The sequence below is a fragment of the Sceloporus undulatus genome, chromosome 6, assembly GCF_019175285.1.
Source record: "Sceloporus undulatus isolate JIND9_A2432 ecotype Alabama chromosome 6, SceUnd_v1.1, whole genome shotgun sequence".
NCBI lineage: Eukaryota > Metazoa > Chordata > Lepidosauria > Squamata > Phrynosomatidae > Sceloporus > Sceloporus undulatus.
This window is the reverse complement of record NC_056527.1, coordinates 825,047-843,320: the sequence shown is the minus strand read 5'-3', so window position 1 is coordinate 843,320 and position 18,274 is coordinate 825,047. Positions and strand designations below refer to the sequence as shown.

Below are 18,274 nucleotides of genomic sequence, written 5' to 3'. Positions count from 1 at the left end.
CTGTCACATTCGTCATTCCCCTTACATTCCCCTACCTTCAATCTGTTCCGTTCCTGTACTTTCCTTTACCTAACACCCTTTTCTCTCCTGTGCTTTCTACATTTCCCTCTTCCACATAGACATGCCCTCTTCTACATAGCTTACTCTCTTCATCTTCACATCTTTCTTTGTCTTCCATCTCTCTATCAATTCCTTCCTTCCTTTCCCACATAAAAAAATCCCAGTCCATTCATTCTAACTTCCTCAGGGTTTCAAGGTTATAAAAATTGTGAGACAACTAATATAGTTATGGGAAACTTTGAGTAATAAGAGGTTCATGAACAGAGTAAGAGAAGCAGAGTATTAGGATTACAAATCATTGTAGTAGAGTGAAAGACAGGGGTTATAATTAGGAAGTCAATGCGAATACAAAGAAAGAACTAATAGGAGTGAGGAAGTTAGACTAGGGAAAAGGCAGGATACTCAACAGTGACTTGTACAATAATCCTGTTGTTTTCTTCTTATCGCCACATAGTATTTCTTCTAATTCAGTTTTCTTCTCCCCCAAATCCATACAGTTTTACATCTAACACAGTTTTCCCCCATATATTTCCCTATATTGAAACCAGCCTAAATTAAATCGCTTTTCTTGTAATTCTTGTTGTGTATCTATTCTAAATTTCTCCTTTTTACTCTCCACTATGTCTTTATAAGTCTACCATTACTCTTCCTTATACATTTCTTTCCTGTACAATGCAGCAATGCCCACATTGGAAGTTTTTGCATTATTCTAACTTTATATTTTTCCAACTTTTCAACAAGGCTTTTCTTATGCAATGATTGTTAAATAATTGGTTACCTTTTTTCCTTTTCATACTACAAGTAAGTGTGCAATCCAAATTTTAATCCTTCTCCCTCCAATTCAAGCATTCTTTAATTCTCCAATTTGTCCCAAACTAGGCAGCATACGCTGAAATACCATTTTGAATCAGACAATGCTAATCCTTCCCTTTCATGTGCATCTTACAATATCTAAATCTTACTCCAGGTTTCTTTCCTTGCCATAAAATTTTCAAAATGTCTTGATTCCACATCTTAAATGGTTCCTTTCAACTAAGGAAATGCATCCCAATTGTGGAAGTTTTTGTATGTTCAGGCTTTGTGTTTCTTATGAGAGAGAGTTTCACTGCCAAAAAGAAGCTACAGCAAACAACACAAATAGATGCAGACAGCAGAAGACAAGCTACAGAAAAACAAGTATAAGAAACAGCAATGAGAAGAAAACATCCCGGAAAAGAACCAGGGTGCTTTTGCTGAGTGATTAAATCTCCAGAGGACATGTTCCATAACATAGTACCTGATTAAGGCCAATGTTTTGGTGTTGCTGCAGCTTCTGTTGCAATGAAGAGAAATGCCATTATGTTTAAGGAGACACTGAGCTGTTTTTGAAAGAAGATAAAGTGTGTGAATCACCATTCACCAGATAATTAATGAACCAAACACTAATAGCAAAAGTAACCAACCCTGCTACCCACCACTTCTTTTTCCAGGTCCAGGCCCAGGCCCTAACCATAACCCAGATCCAGACTCCAGCTGCCTTTCTCCTGACTCCTCTGTTCTCTGCCATGAAAGAGAGGATCTTTCCATCTGTTAGGTTAAGCTCCAAGTAGAGCTCATTGGAGTAATGCCTCCCCTGATTCTCCTGGAGTATTCCCTGGACAATTTCCATCAGCTCAGAGACCTGCCTCTCCCTTTCCATCCCATCTGCCTTGTTACTGAAGGCAAGGAAGCGCCCCCCGCACTTCCGAATCAGCCCCTGGAGACCCTCATTGTCTGAGCCCCAGACGTAGTCCTCCAAGGGACCCCCGGCTAAATCCTCTTTGCGGGTGAAGAGAACCACCATGTACCCAGAAGCCTCCTCCCCAAACACAGCCAGGACTTGTTTGGCCGCCGCTTTGTCTTCTGCGGTGAAGCGTCCGACTTGGGTGACAAAGACCAAGGCATGAGGGCCAGGACTGGAGAGCGCAACGCAGCGCCTGATCTCAGGGACCAGGATCTCCCTGGAGACATCGCCATCAAAAATGGCTGGCGTGTCAATCACAGAAATGTCCCAGTCCTTCCACCTTCCTTTCCCTTTTTGGGACCTCAAGGTGGTGGTCCTTGGTGCCAGGACGGACTCAAACTCCCTCCGGCTGAGAATCGTGTTCCCTGTCGCGCTCTTCCCACCGCCGGTCTTGCCAACCAGGATCAGGCGCAGTTGGATTCATTCCCCTCTGGGTTCTGAAGGACAAATTGGTGACAGAAAGGGACAAAGTTGGTCTTACTAGAAGGTGATCCCAAGGACATCAGAACTATTTTAAGGTGCTGGTGCAGGTGGGGTTTCAACCACTTTCCAAAGAGGTTGTTATCAGTTTTCCCTACTTGCAGGTATATTCTTGGAAAACCATGGAAACAGAGAATGCATTGGACTTCTATCTGGCACAAGGGACCAAGGAAATCTCAGCAGCAAAGTGAGCTCACTACCTACTTCAACGATCATTCCTACCACCATTTCACTACAATGATCCATGCCCTGGTCAGGACATTGCTGCATGGCAGAGCAGGGTTGGACTGGATGGCCCTATGGTCTCTTCCAACTTTAGGATTCTATGATATGATTCTAAGACTAGGCTGCTGTAATCTATGGTAAGAGGTTCCCTTGAGGATGGCTTACAGGCAGGAGCTAGTGGCAACTAGGCTGTTCAGTGGAGTCCCATATCTGCACTGTTCCTCCAGGGTCCTCGCACTCCAAAAAAAGTGAATTACACATAGTTTTAAGTATGACCATCCTCCAAATTTGGTAACGATCCAGTCAATACAATATGGAAACAAAGAGACAGGCAGACAGACAGAAATGAAAATGTATTTATATAAAAGAGGTTTTATTTGAAAAAAAAATATCATAATTTGAATTCAGTGCCCACCCCAACAATGTACCAAACTACCCTATATAAATGAAAAAAACTAAAGAGGGTCTCCTCTAGTGCATTGTGTGTAGCCTTTATTTTGAGTCTGACTACTCACAATTATATTCTCCAAATCTGGTGAAAATCTAACAAAAGAATAATAATAATTGGTGTGTCCCACAAAGTGAATTTCTGAAGGCCTCACAGCTGATATTTAAAATCAGTCTACTGTGATTTTCACCTCCAAAGTGGTGAAAATCCTTCTAGCCATCTTCACAGTGAAATCTAAGCAAACCAACAGATGGGCAGAAACTATCATAAAGGATGGCTTTGGGTGGGAAGCTGAAGGACCTGAAGATGCAGAGGTTGCTATTTTGTCTTTCCTACAAGTGAAAGGGACGGCCCAGGAATGGAGAGAAGGAGAGCGGAGGCAGGAGTTCATCAAGGGATGATAGAACAAGGCAAACAGTGCAAGGACCCAACAGTGGGAGGGGAAAAGCTTTACATAGGCAGCAAGTGAGGGAGGACCCATGCTCTCCGTCCGATGTCGCTACACAAATGCACAGAGCATGGGAAATAAACCAGATGAACTCGAACAAAGCAAATACAATAGGCCTCACTGAAACCTGGTGGGATGAGTCTCATGATTTGGAATGTAGAAATAGAGGGGTATCACCTTTTCAAGAGAAACAGGCCAAACAGAAAAGGAGGAGGGATAGCATTATATGTCAGGGATGTTTGCACCTGTGAAGAGATCTTCCTATGGCATCAATCCTGGAAATGAGTTTGAGAGCATTTGGGTAAAAATTGAGGGGGAGAGAAACAACATGGATGTCACTGTGAGGCTGCATTACAGGCCTCTTAGCCAGACCTAGGACTGGGGTGATGCTTTCCTCGAGAAATGGGGGATTTGAACTATCCTGATATCCTGAACTATCCTTGGGCATCACAAGGAGCTGAGCAAGAGACTGCCCTGATGGTTTCCCATTGTCTTCCTGCCCCCAACGGAGAAATCCAGGCGAGAGGAGGAGCCTTACCTTGGCTGGATCTGGGCATTTTCCTCCTCAAAGGACGGTGGGAATTCCTGGGGAGGAAAGACAAACAGAAGGGGAAGCTTGGAGAGAGCTTCCTCCATCACTGCCTCAAGGGCAGCACAAACACTAACAGACATCTTCCCTCTGGCATCTTCTTCTGCTGGCTGAAACCAGAAAAGCCACCAGATCTGGTCTGATCGTGGAGGCTAAGCAGTGTCAGACCTGGTTGGTCCTTGGATGGGAGGCCACCAATGAACTCCAACCAGGTGCTATAGGAAACCTGATGAAATTCGTGGGGTTGCCATGAACCGGTAAGCGCCTATAAGCCAGATCCAGCCCCATCCCCACCCAGAGGGGGATATTCTTCCTGGGGGTGTCAGAAGCCTTGAGGGAAGCCCCAACCTCTTTCTCTGGGGTCCAAATGTAGTACCTTACATTTCTCCCTGTTGAATTTCATTGTGTTAGCTTTGGCCCAGCTTTCTTGTCTATTCAGGTCATTTTGAATGTTGATCCTGTACTCTGAGGTGTTAGCTACTCCTCCAAATGTGGTCTCATCTGCAAATGTGATAAGCAGGCCCTCTACTCTGTTCCCTCTATTTGATAAGCATGCATCCAGCTCTTTCGGTTTCCTACCCAGAGCCTCATAATCCCTTCTGATATTCTGAAGGCTGTGCAGCATCCTTGGTTCCCAGGTGGACCTAAAGGAAGGGCTAACAGTCAATAGGCCTGACCAATCCACTACACTGGGGATCGTTGCTCCAGGGAAACAACACAATCCTCTTGACTACTGCTTCCGTGCCCCTGATCTGGGCGTCCCCCCACCAGCCCCTGCCTCCTCCTCCATTTGGCCCAGGGCATTCCATCTGCTGGACCTCCAAGGTCTCCTGCACCTCCTCTGAGCTCTGATATGACTTCTTGCTTCCCCTCATCATCACTGCGGCTCTTCTAGATGTCCTGGTCATGGCTGAGAAGGGGCCAGAGAACTTCAGACTGATTCTGCCTCTCCAGACTCAAAGAAGGATCATGTCTTCCTAGAGCAGAGGATGTGAAGGGACTGCCTTTGCCACAGCCCTTCTCCCCGAGTCCCCTTAAGAATGGCTGGCTGCCTCAGACCTTCTCAGGCCCCATTCCCACTGGCGGTTTTGCTCCTGAAGGAACTGGGCAGATTTGGGGGGCCCTCTCCCGAATCTCTCCATAAGCGAGTGCCCACTACAGTATGAGGGGCATTTTAACCCGAATGTCTTTTTCAGAAATTGGGTTTAATATGAAGGCGCCTGTTGTCAATCAAGCGATCGTCATAGGTGACGTTTGCAGCACTCATTGGGGCATCGGAAGTGTGCTTCCCCCCTCCTTTTTTTTTTAAAGAGCCAGGTGTACGTTTTGTCAAATTTAAAAACCTCTTTTGTGTGTGTGTGTTGTAGGCATTTAGGTTAGTGCAGGTTATGATCTGCCCTTGGCCCCATTTTCAACCCCTTGCCACCCCAGAATGCCTCTTACACATGTAATGATGATGATGATGATGATGATGATGATGATGATGTTAATAAATTCCTCACCTCGGAAATGCCAGAAAAGGATGTGATGGCCATGCATTCTTTTTTGCTTTCAAAAGCAATTCAGGGCTGCCCCTGAATCCCTTAGACACAGTAGCAAAAGCATGTATCATTTTGCCAATTGGCCAAATTGACAAGAGCAACTTTCTAACATTCGAATTGTAGCATTCATTTGCAAAGGAAAAAAAGTCTTGCCCTTCGCAACATTTCCCCTTTGCTGGAAGCGAGCAAATGAAAGGGAACAAGTAGCTAGTTGAGTTCTATCCATCTATATATCTGCCTCAAGCAAAAAACATGTGCATATTGTTAAAAAATATAAAAAAAAAAAGGGGGGGGGGGGTTGGTGCCTGATGGGAGCTCCGTTTGTGACCTGCCTTTGACCTGAACTGAACTGACCCTTTTCCTCTAGCTACATTCTCTTCAGAGGAGCTTTGCCATTGCCTTCCACTGAGGCTGAGAGAGAGTGACCTGTCAGTTCCAGCTGACCCATGGAATCAATTGGGAATAAAAGGGAAATGCAGTGCAGGCATTCTGACTGTAGCATCTGCATATAACACAAACAACAATAATAATAATCCAGGAGCAAGAGGAAATGAAAGTAGCACAAGCAAGCACACTGACATGTCACCCAAAAAATCATGCGCATAGATTGTCAAAAATAAAAGTGGTTCCTTCTACAGCCTGATTTCCCTACATCCCTCCTCCGACTTGGCCCCACAGCCCAATTTCCCTTGGCAATCCTCCTCCTCCTCTTTCCTTCCAACCCTCCTCCCTCTGAGCTGCCCTGGCTCCTTCATCCTCCTCCTCTTGCTCCGTTAGAGAATGCCCTCCATGGCTCCCTTCTTCCCATGGCTCCTTCCTCCTCCTCCTCCCCCTCCCTTCCGATGAGGGAAGGGAATGCTCTGACCTCTGCCCACCCTCTGACCTTAATCCCTCCCTGAATTGGCCCCAATCATGATCAGGGGCAAGTTCATATTTTGCGGAACCCGGGTCTTTTCAGAAAAGACAGATTTTAGCCCGAATCTCGATAACCCGCGCTAAGGGGCATTTCCTTGTGTAAGCCTCGACATGGATTGTGACAGAACTGGGCCCAATATGAACTTCAGGTGGAAGAATCCATTTCAAAACCGGTTTAAAAGGTAATGTGAATGGGCCCTCAGTCCCCATCATACGGACTATCCCTTTGCCAGCCAGAAGGTCATGTATCTTAAAGGGGGGGGGCAGTTGGAGACCCCTACACTTTACAGCAACCCATAGCCTTGCATCCTTTAAAGACAGGGGCTCTTGGCCCTGAAGCAGAAAGGCAAGGAAGCTTAGCCAACTGTACCTGCTCTAGGTAACTACTGCTGGTGGAGGGGCTCCTTCTCCTCTGGCTTTGGGCCTCCTTCTTTCTTGCCTCCTGCCTGGATGGCTGGAAACTCCCTTAAGCTGAGAAAGGAAGCAGAGGAGAGATCCCTTTGGCTGTATGCCTCCCAAAAGGACAGAGTCAGAGACCCTCCCAAAAAGACGGATTGGTCTCTCTGCCAGGCTTTGGCACTTCTATTGGCCAAGGGAGAACTGCCAAGTCAAAATGAAACTGGTCAGAGTCCAATAAATTGGACCGGTTCTGTCACTTCAGCCAGAGGCGCTTTCAAGTACATCTGGCACAGAAGCAGCCCTGAGCGCAGAGAGAGATCCTTGGAGCAGACAGACCCACAGGTGAGTCCCTGGCAGGATGGGCGCCCTTTGTTTGTGCCAGGGCCATGCACAGTGTGCCCTTTCCCAGGCTGAGGCTGACAGCGTCTCCTCCTTGGGCCTCCCCTAACTTCTTTGCAAACTCCCTTCCAAAGGAGTAGGGAACAGCTCCAGAAATCCATTCAAGTGGCATTGAAAAGTGTGCTTAAAAATGCATGTGTCACTATATGCTTTCCTCAATCTTTCCTCAATATATGCTCTTTGTTAACCCTCTCTCATTTTCACTTTTATGGTTCCCAAATAACGCTTCTTATGACAATGTCCATAAAGGCAGCTTCTTACAGTACAGTCGCCCCTCCTTTCTTGTTGAAATCCACAGTCTTGATTCTTCAGGGAGCACTGACCTCTGTTATTTTTAGTGGGGCATGCCTCTGCAGTGCATGCCCTATGCTCACTCTGGGCACACACCCCATTCAAGCCTATGGGGCTTGAATTGTCACAGGGAGTGTTTTAATTGAAAGTTTCTGCATGGAAGAATATGGTTTGATTTGTATGGACCTTGCTGTCTCTTCCACCTCTATGATTCCATGAGCTGAAATTGCCATGGATCCACAGTGGAAGCATTGAGACAACCACATAACCCGAAAAAGCCACAAAAAACTATGGATGCTGGCCATAAAAGCCTTCGACTTTACAACCATACTTGGACTATGTTTATTCCCTTGCACTGTTGAGAAATTTGGGCAGCTGGAACATCTGCTTCAGAGAAAGGTGAACTGCTTGAAACAGAAACAGAGCTAGAATCTCTTTTCCCTGCAGCCCATTCCACAAAAACAGGAAAGACCACACAACTGGGTGCTTTTAGGATCGGTTGGGAAGATTGCCTGGAACATGCCATAAAACTGCCTAAAATCAATACAACCGTGACACCCCCCCCTTTTTTTTTTTTTTTTTACAGTCTCATTAAAATCAAGAAGTCTGGAGAGGCACCTTCTTCCCTCTAAAGCCACGGTGGCGAACCTATGGCATGCGCGCCCTCTCTGACATGCCTTTGAGTTTGGGCACTCAGTCTCCAAAAGGTTCGCCATCACTGCTCTAAAGACAATCCATTCTCACCTCGCCCGCCCAACCATTTCTGCTTGCTCTTGTTGTTGTTAATTGCTGACAACCTGACTTCTCTTTATGTTAACTCTGAGAATGAGAAAACATGCCGGGGGAGCTGTGCTGGCCATTTAACAAATACAGACAAATATAATAATAATAATAATAATAATAATAATAATAATAATAATAATAATAATAATAATAATAATAGATTTATTTCTAGCCCGCCCAATCACAGAGAATCCGGGTGGGTTACAACAATAAAATACAACAAATTACAATAGAGTTAAAAAATCAAACCCTAGACCTACCAACCCCCCCCCCATTCCCAGTACTAAAACAGTACAAATATCCATCAGTGATACCTTTATTGGTCAACAGAAATCCACAATATACTGGTTGCAAGCTTTCAAAGCTCAACGGGCTTCTTCTTCATCAGGCAAACCAAACAGGAGAAAAACAGTTGGAGATCATGTTAGTCAGATGCCTGCATTTTGTTGTGTCCATCCTTAGTAAAGATAGTATATTGGGGAGGATATCTTTTGCAGGCTGGTTCCTCCTCCTTCTATAGGGAGACTTTCAAAGGCCAGGAATGGAGACCTATTGGATGGCAAAAGAGGGGTCCTTGTGGAGAGGCAAATGGACTTTAAATTCCCTAGACTTTGAAAATGTCCCTATTGTTGCATGGCCAGAAGGAGGAGCAACCAGCCTGCAAAAGATATCCATCATCCCTTGCCTCCTCCTGCATCCCGATCCTGGCCCCATGGAGCTTCAAAAGCTTGCAACAAGTATACTGTATTGTGCATTTCAGTTGGCCAGTAAAGGTATCACTGATCGGTTTTTGTTTGTGTCTATGAATGAGAGTCACTCTTCTTGTGAAATCCAATGCTCTCTGCCTAAGAAATCTTTGCACAGGACAGGGACAACCTGGGCTCCAAGGGGCAGTTACTTTTCTGTTGCTCCTGGAGTTGAAGTTTTATCACCTGTCTTTTACTGCCCTTTCTCCCCAGTGACCCCACAGCCTTTGGCTGCCTTGAGATCCCTCCAGAACAACTGGACTTCAGTGGAAACACTGTCTGCTCCAAAAGGTAGGACCATCTGTGACTCTTCCGCCATCAAACCAATCAGGCCAGGGTTTTAAAAGCATAATCCCACACTTGGAATAGATCAGATGGAGCTCTTCATCTGTAGGCCAGGTCCAGATGCTGTTTAGGAGCATCAGCGAACGCATCGCTCTCTTCCTTTGCAACCTCATCCAACACTTTTCAGAAGGAGCAGAGCAGCTTTTCAGTTAGCAAGCCCCGATGATATTCTTGTAGCTGAGGGTTACAACTGAATGTAAGCCCAAACATCTCCCCCTACTCCACTGGTATTTGTGGGGGGTGCATGGGTGTTTTCTGTGTAGAAAGCTTTCCTCAGCCCAGGTTTCCAGCTGCTCAGGCTTGCCTTGCTTTAGCTGATCCCTTGTTCTGTTTCCTTCTCTTTTAGATCCAGAAATCCTGAATGTTGACCTTTGTCTTATCCTGGCTTTAAGAATATGGCAGAATTTTGGAAAGGTAAGGCTTTAATGGGCTGACTGAATCATATCAAGTCAAATCCATTTTTATTTTCTAGCAAAGCTAATGGTGTCTACACTGTATTTATACAACCTATCTATTTCTTCTGCGGCATACATCCCTATGGCTGCAGACCTGTATGGCTCAACCTAGCGTCAGTTCTGCTTGTGGAATGATGCCCCAGTTGCCCATTTGCCATCCCTGAAGGGTCCCAACCCATGGCCCTTCCATGCCTGGCGAAGGGAGGGATCGGAGGAGAGTGCGCTGTGTCCCCATTGCCAGGTGCAAAGTCATGGCATCACAAGTCAGGATAGACTAATCTGATCTCTTTCTTTGATAAAATGACCAGCTTTTTAGATGAAGGGAATGCTGTGGATATAGTATATCTTGATTTCAGTAAGGCCTTTGACAAGGTTTCCCATGACATTCTTGCAAACAAGCTTGTAAAATGTGGACTAGACAAGGTAACTGTTAAATGGATCTGTAATTGGTTGACTGGCCGAACCCAAAGGTTGCTCAACAATGGCTCCTTTTCCTCCTGGAGAGAAGTGACCAGTGGGGTGTCCAGTGGGGCTCTGTCCTGGGCCCAGGGCTATTCAACATCTTTATCAATGACCTGGATGACAGAATTGGGAGCATACTTATCAAATTTGCAGATGATACCAAATTAGGGGGAATAGATAATACTCCAGAGGACAGGATCAAGATTCAAAATGACCTGAATAGACTAGAAAGCTGGGCCAGAGCTAACAAAATGAAATCCAACACGGAGAAATGTAAGGTATTGCACTTAGGGCGGAAAAATAAAATGCACAGATATAGGATGGGTGACACCTGGCTGAATGAAACTACGTGTGAAAGGGATCTAGGAGTCCAAGTAGATCATAAGTTGAACATGAGTCAGCAGTGTGATGCGGCAGCTAAAAAGGCCAATGCGATTCTAGACCTCATCAATAGAAATACAGTGTCTAGATCAAGAGAAGTAATAGTGCACTCTATTCTGCTCTGGTCAGGCCCCACCTGGAATACTGCGTCCAGTTCTGGGCAAAACAATTCAAAAAGGACATTGAGAAACTGGAGCCATGTGTCCAAAGGAGGGTGGCTAAAATGGTGAAGGGTCTGGAAACCATGGAGCCCTATGAGGAGAGACTTAGGTAAATGGGGATGTTTAGCCTGGAGAAGAGAAGGTTAAGAGGGGATATGAGAGCCCTGTTTCAATATTTGAAGGGAGGTCACGTTGAGGAGGGAGGAAGCTTGTTTTCTGCTGCTCCAGAGAACAGGACCCGGAACAATGGATGCAAGCTACAGGAAAAGAGATTCCAGCTCAACATTAGGAGGAACATCCTGTCTTTTCCATCTCTACGATTCTATGATAGTAAGAGCAAAGGGGGAGCAAGAAGGAGGAGGAGGAGGAGGAGAACACACTTTCATCCAGGAAGGGGTTGCTTTGGGAGGGGTCTGCTTTGGGTACTTCAAGGGGCCACACTACTCTCGGGCAGAGTCCCAGGGTACTTCCAATGGAGCAAAATAGTTCCTAGCCCTGGGCCAAATGCCCTGCGTTGCCATCTTGCTTCCTGGGTTCTTGCCAGCATGGATGGGTCAGAACAATACAAGTGAGGACACCTAGCTTGACAACTTCTTATATTGTTCCATTTACTTGTTTTAGCACCAGAACTGAGGATCGTCCTCCTGGGTAAAACTGGATCTGGGAAGAGCGCCACAGGAAACACCATCCTGGGAAGGAACTGCTTTAGGTCAACCATATCATTTGGCTCAGTGACAAAGGAGTGCGAAAAGGGCGAGGCTCTAGTTAGTGGTAGGAGAATCGTGGTTGTTGATACGCCTGGGTTTTTTGACCACAAAAAATCATTAGCAGAAACTTCCAAAGAAGTTAAAAAGTGTGTGAAGCCAGCCTACCCAGGTCCACATGTATTTATTCATGTCATTAGATTGGCAAAATTCACTCCAGAGGAAGCAGAAGTGTCTGGGTTAATCCAAAATATTTTTAGCCTTAAAGCAAAGGAATACATGATCATTTTATTCAGCTACAAAGATGACCTGGGAATTAAACCTTTGGAAGAGTTCTTGGAGGAAGGAGATGAGCTTAAGGCTCAGATTGCCCAATGTGGGGGACGGTGCCTGGCTTTCAACAACTGGGCTCAAGGCAAGGAGAGGGAAGCGCAGGTAGACGAACTCCTTCAGATGATCGATGCCTTGATGGAAAAGAACAGCCAAGCCCCTCACTATACTGAAGACATGCTGGAAAATGACCAAGAAATGTTTGAGGAGAACCAACAATTGAAAAAGGAGAAGAAAGACCTGTTAGAAAAGATAGAACAGCTCAAAAAAGAAAAAGAGCATGCAACTTCTGGTTGGTGCAGCATATGCTAACAGATGCAGGCATAGCTGTGCTGACATTTAAACAAAATGCAAAACACACATTGGGGATATCTGTATTAGACACCCCCAAAATAAACAAACAAACACCCCCCCCAAATAAAACCCCACTTAAGAGACAGTCTTCCTAAAAATGAAGCCAAGTCTGGGCATGAATTTATCTTATGGGTGCTGACAGTGTACCATTCATTCTGCTCCCCTTTGGCATTAAATATTGGAGTTTATCAGACAAGGGGAATTGGAAGTATAATCCGATGGCAATCTGAACACAATCATGGGGTTTCATGTTATTGCGTGATAGACTGCCACACACAAATTCAGGCAATGGCATGCTATTTTCAGGCAATGGGGAGCCAGTTCAAATGCAATGCGCGAAACTAGTGACTTGAAGTGAATGCGTTCTGGCCCCACTTTCTTTTCATTCGAATTTAAGAGAAAGTCCTCTTGTTTGATAAACTCCATTATCTTAATTTAACCACTTAATTTAACCTCTCAATATTACCAAGTTTTACATCAAGTTTCTTAATGACTAATAAAGCACCACTTAATATGTTAGAACAACATTCAGCGACACACGTCCGGAGGGAAAAGACGTTTCACCAACGTATAGAATTCCAGCTGAACATAAGATAACGTAAATGACGTATTTAGTAAAACTGTTGGGGAAATGATGTACTTTTGTTTACTCCTGGGATGTTCAAAAGTGAGGCTTTGTATAGCCAGCCGACACAATCTGGATGCGAAACGACCCAAAGAGCTAACTATACCTATGCCTATTTTTAATATTTTTAATAATTTAATGTTATATCTATATTATATACCACAAAATTCTTTAAAAAGCATTGTTGTTGCTTTCTTTTGTAAAGCCCATCCAAGGCAGGGCAGAACGCCTTTTCCTTTGGCAATAGCCGCATGCCTACATGTGATGCTTCACGAGAGGAAGAAACTCTTCTAGAACATGGCCACATAGCCCAAAAACCCCCAATGCCAGGGGGGGGAAATCAATCAAAGCATTCCCAACCGCTGGGAATCTTTCTTCAGCATGATGCTCCAAAGGCTATGCCAGATCTCAAAGAAGGAAGTACGATTGTGGCATTTTATACGCTTCCATACTGAGGTGCCTGTTTAACTTAAGCCGCCTGCGGGGGGCCCGCACTCAGACTCTCCAACTATCTATAGTCCGTGAGCTGCTTTTTGCTGACGATGCTTGCCCTCGTGCCCAAACGGAACGCAGTGCTCTGCAGCCTCCACATTCTGCTTTGCTACAGCGCACAGAGCTCTTTGGGCTGGACTTCAGTCTGAAAGAAACGTAAGTTCTGTACAGCTCACTCAGGAGAACTCTTCCACCCCACATCACTGTAGGCCACATCTGTGCTTAAGTCCGTCAGCAGTCACCTACTGGGACGCATTATTCCTCAGATGCCAAGATTGATAAAAGATTGATCAAGACTGGCAAAGGATATAGGCATTCGGAGCTTCACAAAAGGTCTGAGTAAAAACACTGAGGGAAGCACCAAAATCAGTGTGTATAGGCATTTACTGTCCTTTCCTCTATGGGTCTGAAATGGGTCACTTCGCCAACACCTCGACTCTTGAACCTTCATCAGCGTGTACGCACAATTCTAAATTACACTGGACTATATGTGGCGAATGTTTGTCCTTGAGCAAGCGGGATCATTAGCATTAGGCATGCTTGAGGACGCAGCTGGCTGGCAGAACGTTCTAGTGAAGGACCATCGCCTCCCCAAATAGATTCTCGGTGAACTCGCCTGGGTAGAGCGTAAGAGGGGTGCCCAAGAAGAGATACAAGACTCCCTAACAACATCTCAGGCGGCAGATAGTCACCAACAATGCCTCCCTGGCTCGCTGGGGGCAGGAGCGCACTATCACCGCGCAGCTTTTTCGAAAGCTCACGCGAACGGTCTGGAAGAGAAATGACAGCAGAAAGAACCGCACCCGGAACATCACCCAGGAGACTTTCGCTGGCTTCTGCAACGGACCTGTTTGTCCGATTTCTTTTTAGCACCACACGCTGTTGTACAAAGCGAGGATGGTTTCCTGATCTCATATGCGAGCAAAGCAGAGAGATTGATTATATGCACTTGGCTTTTATTTTATTTTTTTATTTTAAAAAAAATAGGCTTTAGGTTGCAGAAACAGAGCAACACAGGAGAAGAGTCAGCACTAAGTCCTGCACTGAATCTCTAGGAGAAGGGAATTTGAGATAGGATATGAATCGATTTATGTATGTGGTAATATATATATATTATATATATATAGAGGAGAGAGAAGAGGAGAGAGAGAAAGAGGAGAGTTTAAACGCTCTTGTATTGCAATAGAATTTTTGTGACTCATAGCACCCTAAGCAAAGCTTCCAGCCTTGAAACTACTGAAGAAAGAAGTTGGTACATAAGTTTTGTAACTTAAGCCTATCCTCAGATGCATTAAGGAGGTAGGCGAACTGTGCGAAAGCCCTTGCTCCAATTCCTTGTGGCCACACAGCCTTGGACAACAGACTATGGCGGCGCCACTGCAGCACCACCTTGGGACAAAGATCTGCCCTAATGGTGGCAACCAATGCCTATGCTCCATTGTAGACAATGCGGTTTACCATGTGTTGGAATCCACGATGGCAGTCGCAGAACTGAGGCAGTTGCATAAGGGCCAATCATACTAAGTTTAAATCCTGAAGGTCAAGTGAGACTCTGGTAACAAGGGGGAGAAAACAACAAAGATGTGGAGTATTGGGAAGGTCCTATTACCACCTCTTAGACATAGTAGGATTGGAGATGCCTCTTGAACAGATGACCACACATTCAGAAAAAAAGATGATCTTACGGGATTTCAAGTTCTAATATTGCTGGGGTCAAATCAGCCAAAATGTAAGTCCGCAACGTATTAACATAGGCGGATGCATATCTCAAAGAAATGGCTTTGATTGTGTCTTCCTCTGGCGAATGGGTTGGACTGCATGACTCTTTTGGGGGTTTTCCAACTCTGCAATCTATGATTCAGTCACAGTAGATGTGGTGTATACCACTGCTGTACAAGGCGTTTGTAGATTCGGAATCATAGGTTGTGGTTGGAAGGCCCCAAGAAGGGCTGATCCAGCCCAAACCCCTTTTGCATGCGGAACATTCAACAAGCATCCCATTACAGAGGCCATCCAGCTTGCTTAAGACTCCAGAAGAGGACTCCACCAAAATCTCCACTGAGGAGTGTTAATGTCGAACAGCCCTAGTCTCAGAGTTCCTCCTATGGAATTTATTTTCCTGTAGCTTCCACCTTTTCTGTGTTTGAGTCTCTGAGCAGAGAAAACAGCTGTTCCTCTCAACATTACATCCCTCCAAATACTTAAAAAGGGCTTTATATACTCTTAGCCTTCTCTTTTCCGGCAAAATCTCATCTTCCTATATGTCTCACAGCTTCGGTTCAGCCTTCACCATTTTGTCTTCCTCCTTTGGACACATGGCTCGTTTTCATGTCTTTTGAATTGGGGGCCCAGAACTGGACACAATTCCAGGTGGGGCTGACCGCAGTCAGTGCACTTACTTCCCTTGATTTCTAGAACTAATTCTATTGATGCAGCCCTAAATCGATTGGCTTGTAGCTGCGCTCACCACTGTCACTCATATCAACTTGTGTCGCTTTGGATGTTCTCATTAAGATTGAAACATTTAAAAACAACGTTTTAATAGATCGATTCAAAACCTGGTCTTATCCCGCGTTCCGAATCGCTTTTATCTCGTTCCTTGGTTTTTTAAATCGATCGTTTTACGCAACGTTCTACTTGCAGATTTGGTGTTAAATAATCGATTCTTCTCCTCCATACTTATTGGAGCTGGCATCATGTACTGAAGAGTACTTTAATCCGAATATTTATATAAAATAAAAAATCTTTATTTTTATCCCGCCCTTCCAAAATCAGGGGGCTTACAAAGTGCAACAGTGCACACAAATACAGTTAAAAGCACAAAACATCAAAAAATCATCCCAAAAACTAAAAGCGCAATAAAGCCCATGCCCGTCCTCATGGCCACGGAAGAGAGGGGAGGCCCACAGGATCTTAATCGGGGAAGCTGAAATGGAAGTCTTAGATCTTCCTAAATGGGCCGGGTAGTAGATGAGGAGTCGGGGCAGGCGTGTTCCGGGCTGGGGCAGCGTAGAAAGGGCCCTTTAGAAGTGAATTTTTTTTGGCATTTTCATTTCTGATGTTTGATTGATGTATTGCGGGTTTTTTCAAATGGCCCATGAAGGCGCTTAACGCAGTCTCTTCTGGTCTCCCATATTATGCCATAACTCAGGCTAGGGAATCCTGGGAATGGTGTTTATATGGCACCAGCATTTCTGGCAGAGGGAGAATGTTCAAAACAAACAGTTTCCAATTCCTTCTGGCCAGGGCGGTTAAGGGGCTCAACTGTATATTCTAAGGGTTGGACTACAGTATGGTGTTTTTCATAAATTAACAAGTGTGTTACTTTATCATTACCTATACACACCAACACCACACACCCTCATATGCATATATAATACTTTGTGCAACACACACACAGGGTGGAAAATGGGATCAAGGAGGAGAAGGCAGTCAGTTTAAGTGGGATAAGACACAAGGCTTCTGGCCAAAGCGAATTTGGGGAAACCCAAGTCTTTCCAGAGGAGCTAGGATGGGTTTTGCAGGGCAGCCATGCTCGCTTCATGTCTCCCAAGAACAGCCAGGGAGAATCCTTCACAGACCCAGAGATCAATGGGGGGAGGCTCTGGCAAGCAAGGGGGGAGTACTCTCCAAAGATTCTCTTTCCCGGGTTTGGAGGAGAAGGCAGATTCCATTTGAGGAAAGAGAGGGAGAAAGGCTCTATCCCTCTCCCCCCCAATTGATCAGAGCCCTCCCTGCCTGGGCGAGATCAGAGCCCAAGCAGGCCAGGGAATGCCTTTCGAGAGGAGCCTTCCTTCCTGCCTCTCCTCCGTTAGAAATGGGCTCTCCCACACAAGGGGAGGTTGCAATCCACCGGGAGAAGCCTTTGTCGTCCTTTGCATGATGCAGGCGCTTGAGCAGCCGGGTGGGATTCAGGCGCTTAAAAGCGCTGAGAGATTAACGCCTGTAACATTAAAATAAAAAATAAAATAATCCTTATCTCTTATTGAAAGACCACCGGACAAAGGGGTGAGGGACGCAAAATGGCGACAGCCATGACGGATAGGGACGACAGGGCAACTCCCCCAAGGCCAGCCCATCGCACTCCGCCCTCCCATCCGCCTAACCCGCTTTCAAGGCTGTCGTTCCTTATTTAAATGCTCCGGTTCTAACTCGAATCAAGGGACAAACGTAGTCAGACCTAGTATTTTTTAACGCCGTTAAATGTCGCAAACTCAATCAAAACTTTTATTCCGCTCTACGATTCGATTTTGTAGTGGGGACGATTGCGGGTTGCTCTAGACCATTCTAGTGAATCGGATCCTATAGGAACGCCACTCCTTGGATTCGATCGAACGGCGGGGTTTCACCTAGTGGGAACATCCCCTTGTGACTCCTAGATCCCTTCAGACGTAGTTTCATTCAGCCAGTGTCCCCCATCCTCCTATATCTGTGGTTTCATTTTTCCGCCCTAAGTGCAATACCTTACATTTCTCCGTGTTGAATTTCATTTTGTTTAGCTTTGCCCAGGTTTCTCGTCTATTCAGGTCATTTGAATCTTGATCCTGTCCTCTGGGTATTAGCTATTCTCCTAATTTGGGTGTCATCTGCAATTTGTAAGTATGCTCCCAATTCTGTCATCCAGGTCATTGATAAAGGTTGAATGCCCTGGGCCCAGGACAGAGCCCCACTGGACACCCCACTGGTCACCTTCCCTCCAGGATGAAAAGGAGCCATTGTTGAGCACCCTTTGGGTTCGGCCGGGTCAACCAGTTACACATCCATGTAGCACGTTGCGTTGTCTAGTTGCTCTATGCCAAATATATGGTCTGGTGAGATGCAACGCCTTGCTCTTGATACAGAAAGGAGAGGCAGGGCATACTTCAAAGCCGAGAGGAAC

At 45.5% G+C, this 18,274-nt stretch overlaps 2 protein-coding genes across 2 annotated transcripts; one reads left to right on the top strand and one right to left on the bottom strand.

Annotated features, from left to right (window-relative positions):
* Positions 1–1,351: 1,351 nt before the first annotated feature.
* Positions 1,352–4,890, bottom strand: LOC121932812 (GTPase IMAP family member 1-like). The gene is made up of 3 exons (XM_042471792.1): positions 4,690–4,890; positions 3,962–4,008; positions 1,352–2,237 (listed from the first exon to the last, which is right to left on the bottom strand). Exons 1-3 carry the CDS (start codon positions 4,888–4,890, stop codon positions 1,403–1,405), a joined length of 1,083 nt encoding a protein of 360 aa, XP_042327726.1. The 3' UTR covers positions 1,352–1,402.
* A 4,910-nt stretch (positions 4,891–9,800) lies between these two features.
* Positions 9,801–14,265, top strand: LOC121932811 (GTPase IMAP family member 9-like). Its single transcript, XM_042471791.1, has 4 exons — positions 9,801–9,845; positions 11,512–12,216; positions 13,422–13,551; positions 14,073–14,265. The coding sequence occupies exons 1-4, from the start codon at positions 9,827–9,829 to the stop codon at positions 14,263–14,265; spliced, it is 1,047 nt and encodes a 348-aa protein (XP_042327725.1). The 5' UTR covers positions 9,801–9,826.
* Positions 14,266–18,274: the final 4,009 nt, after the last annotated feature.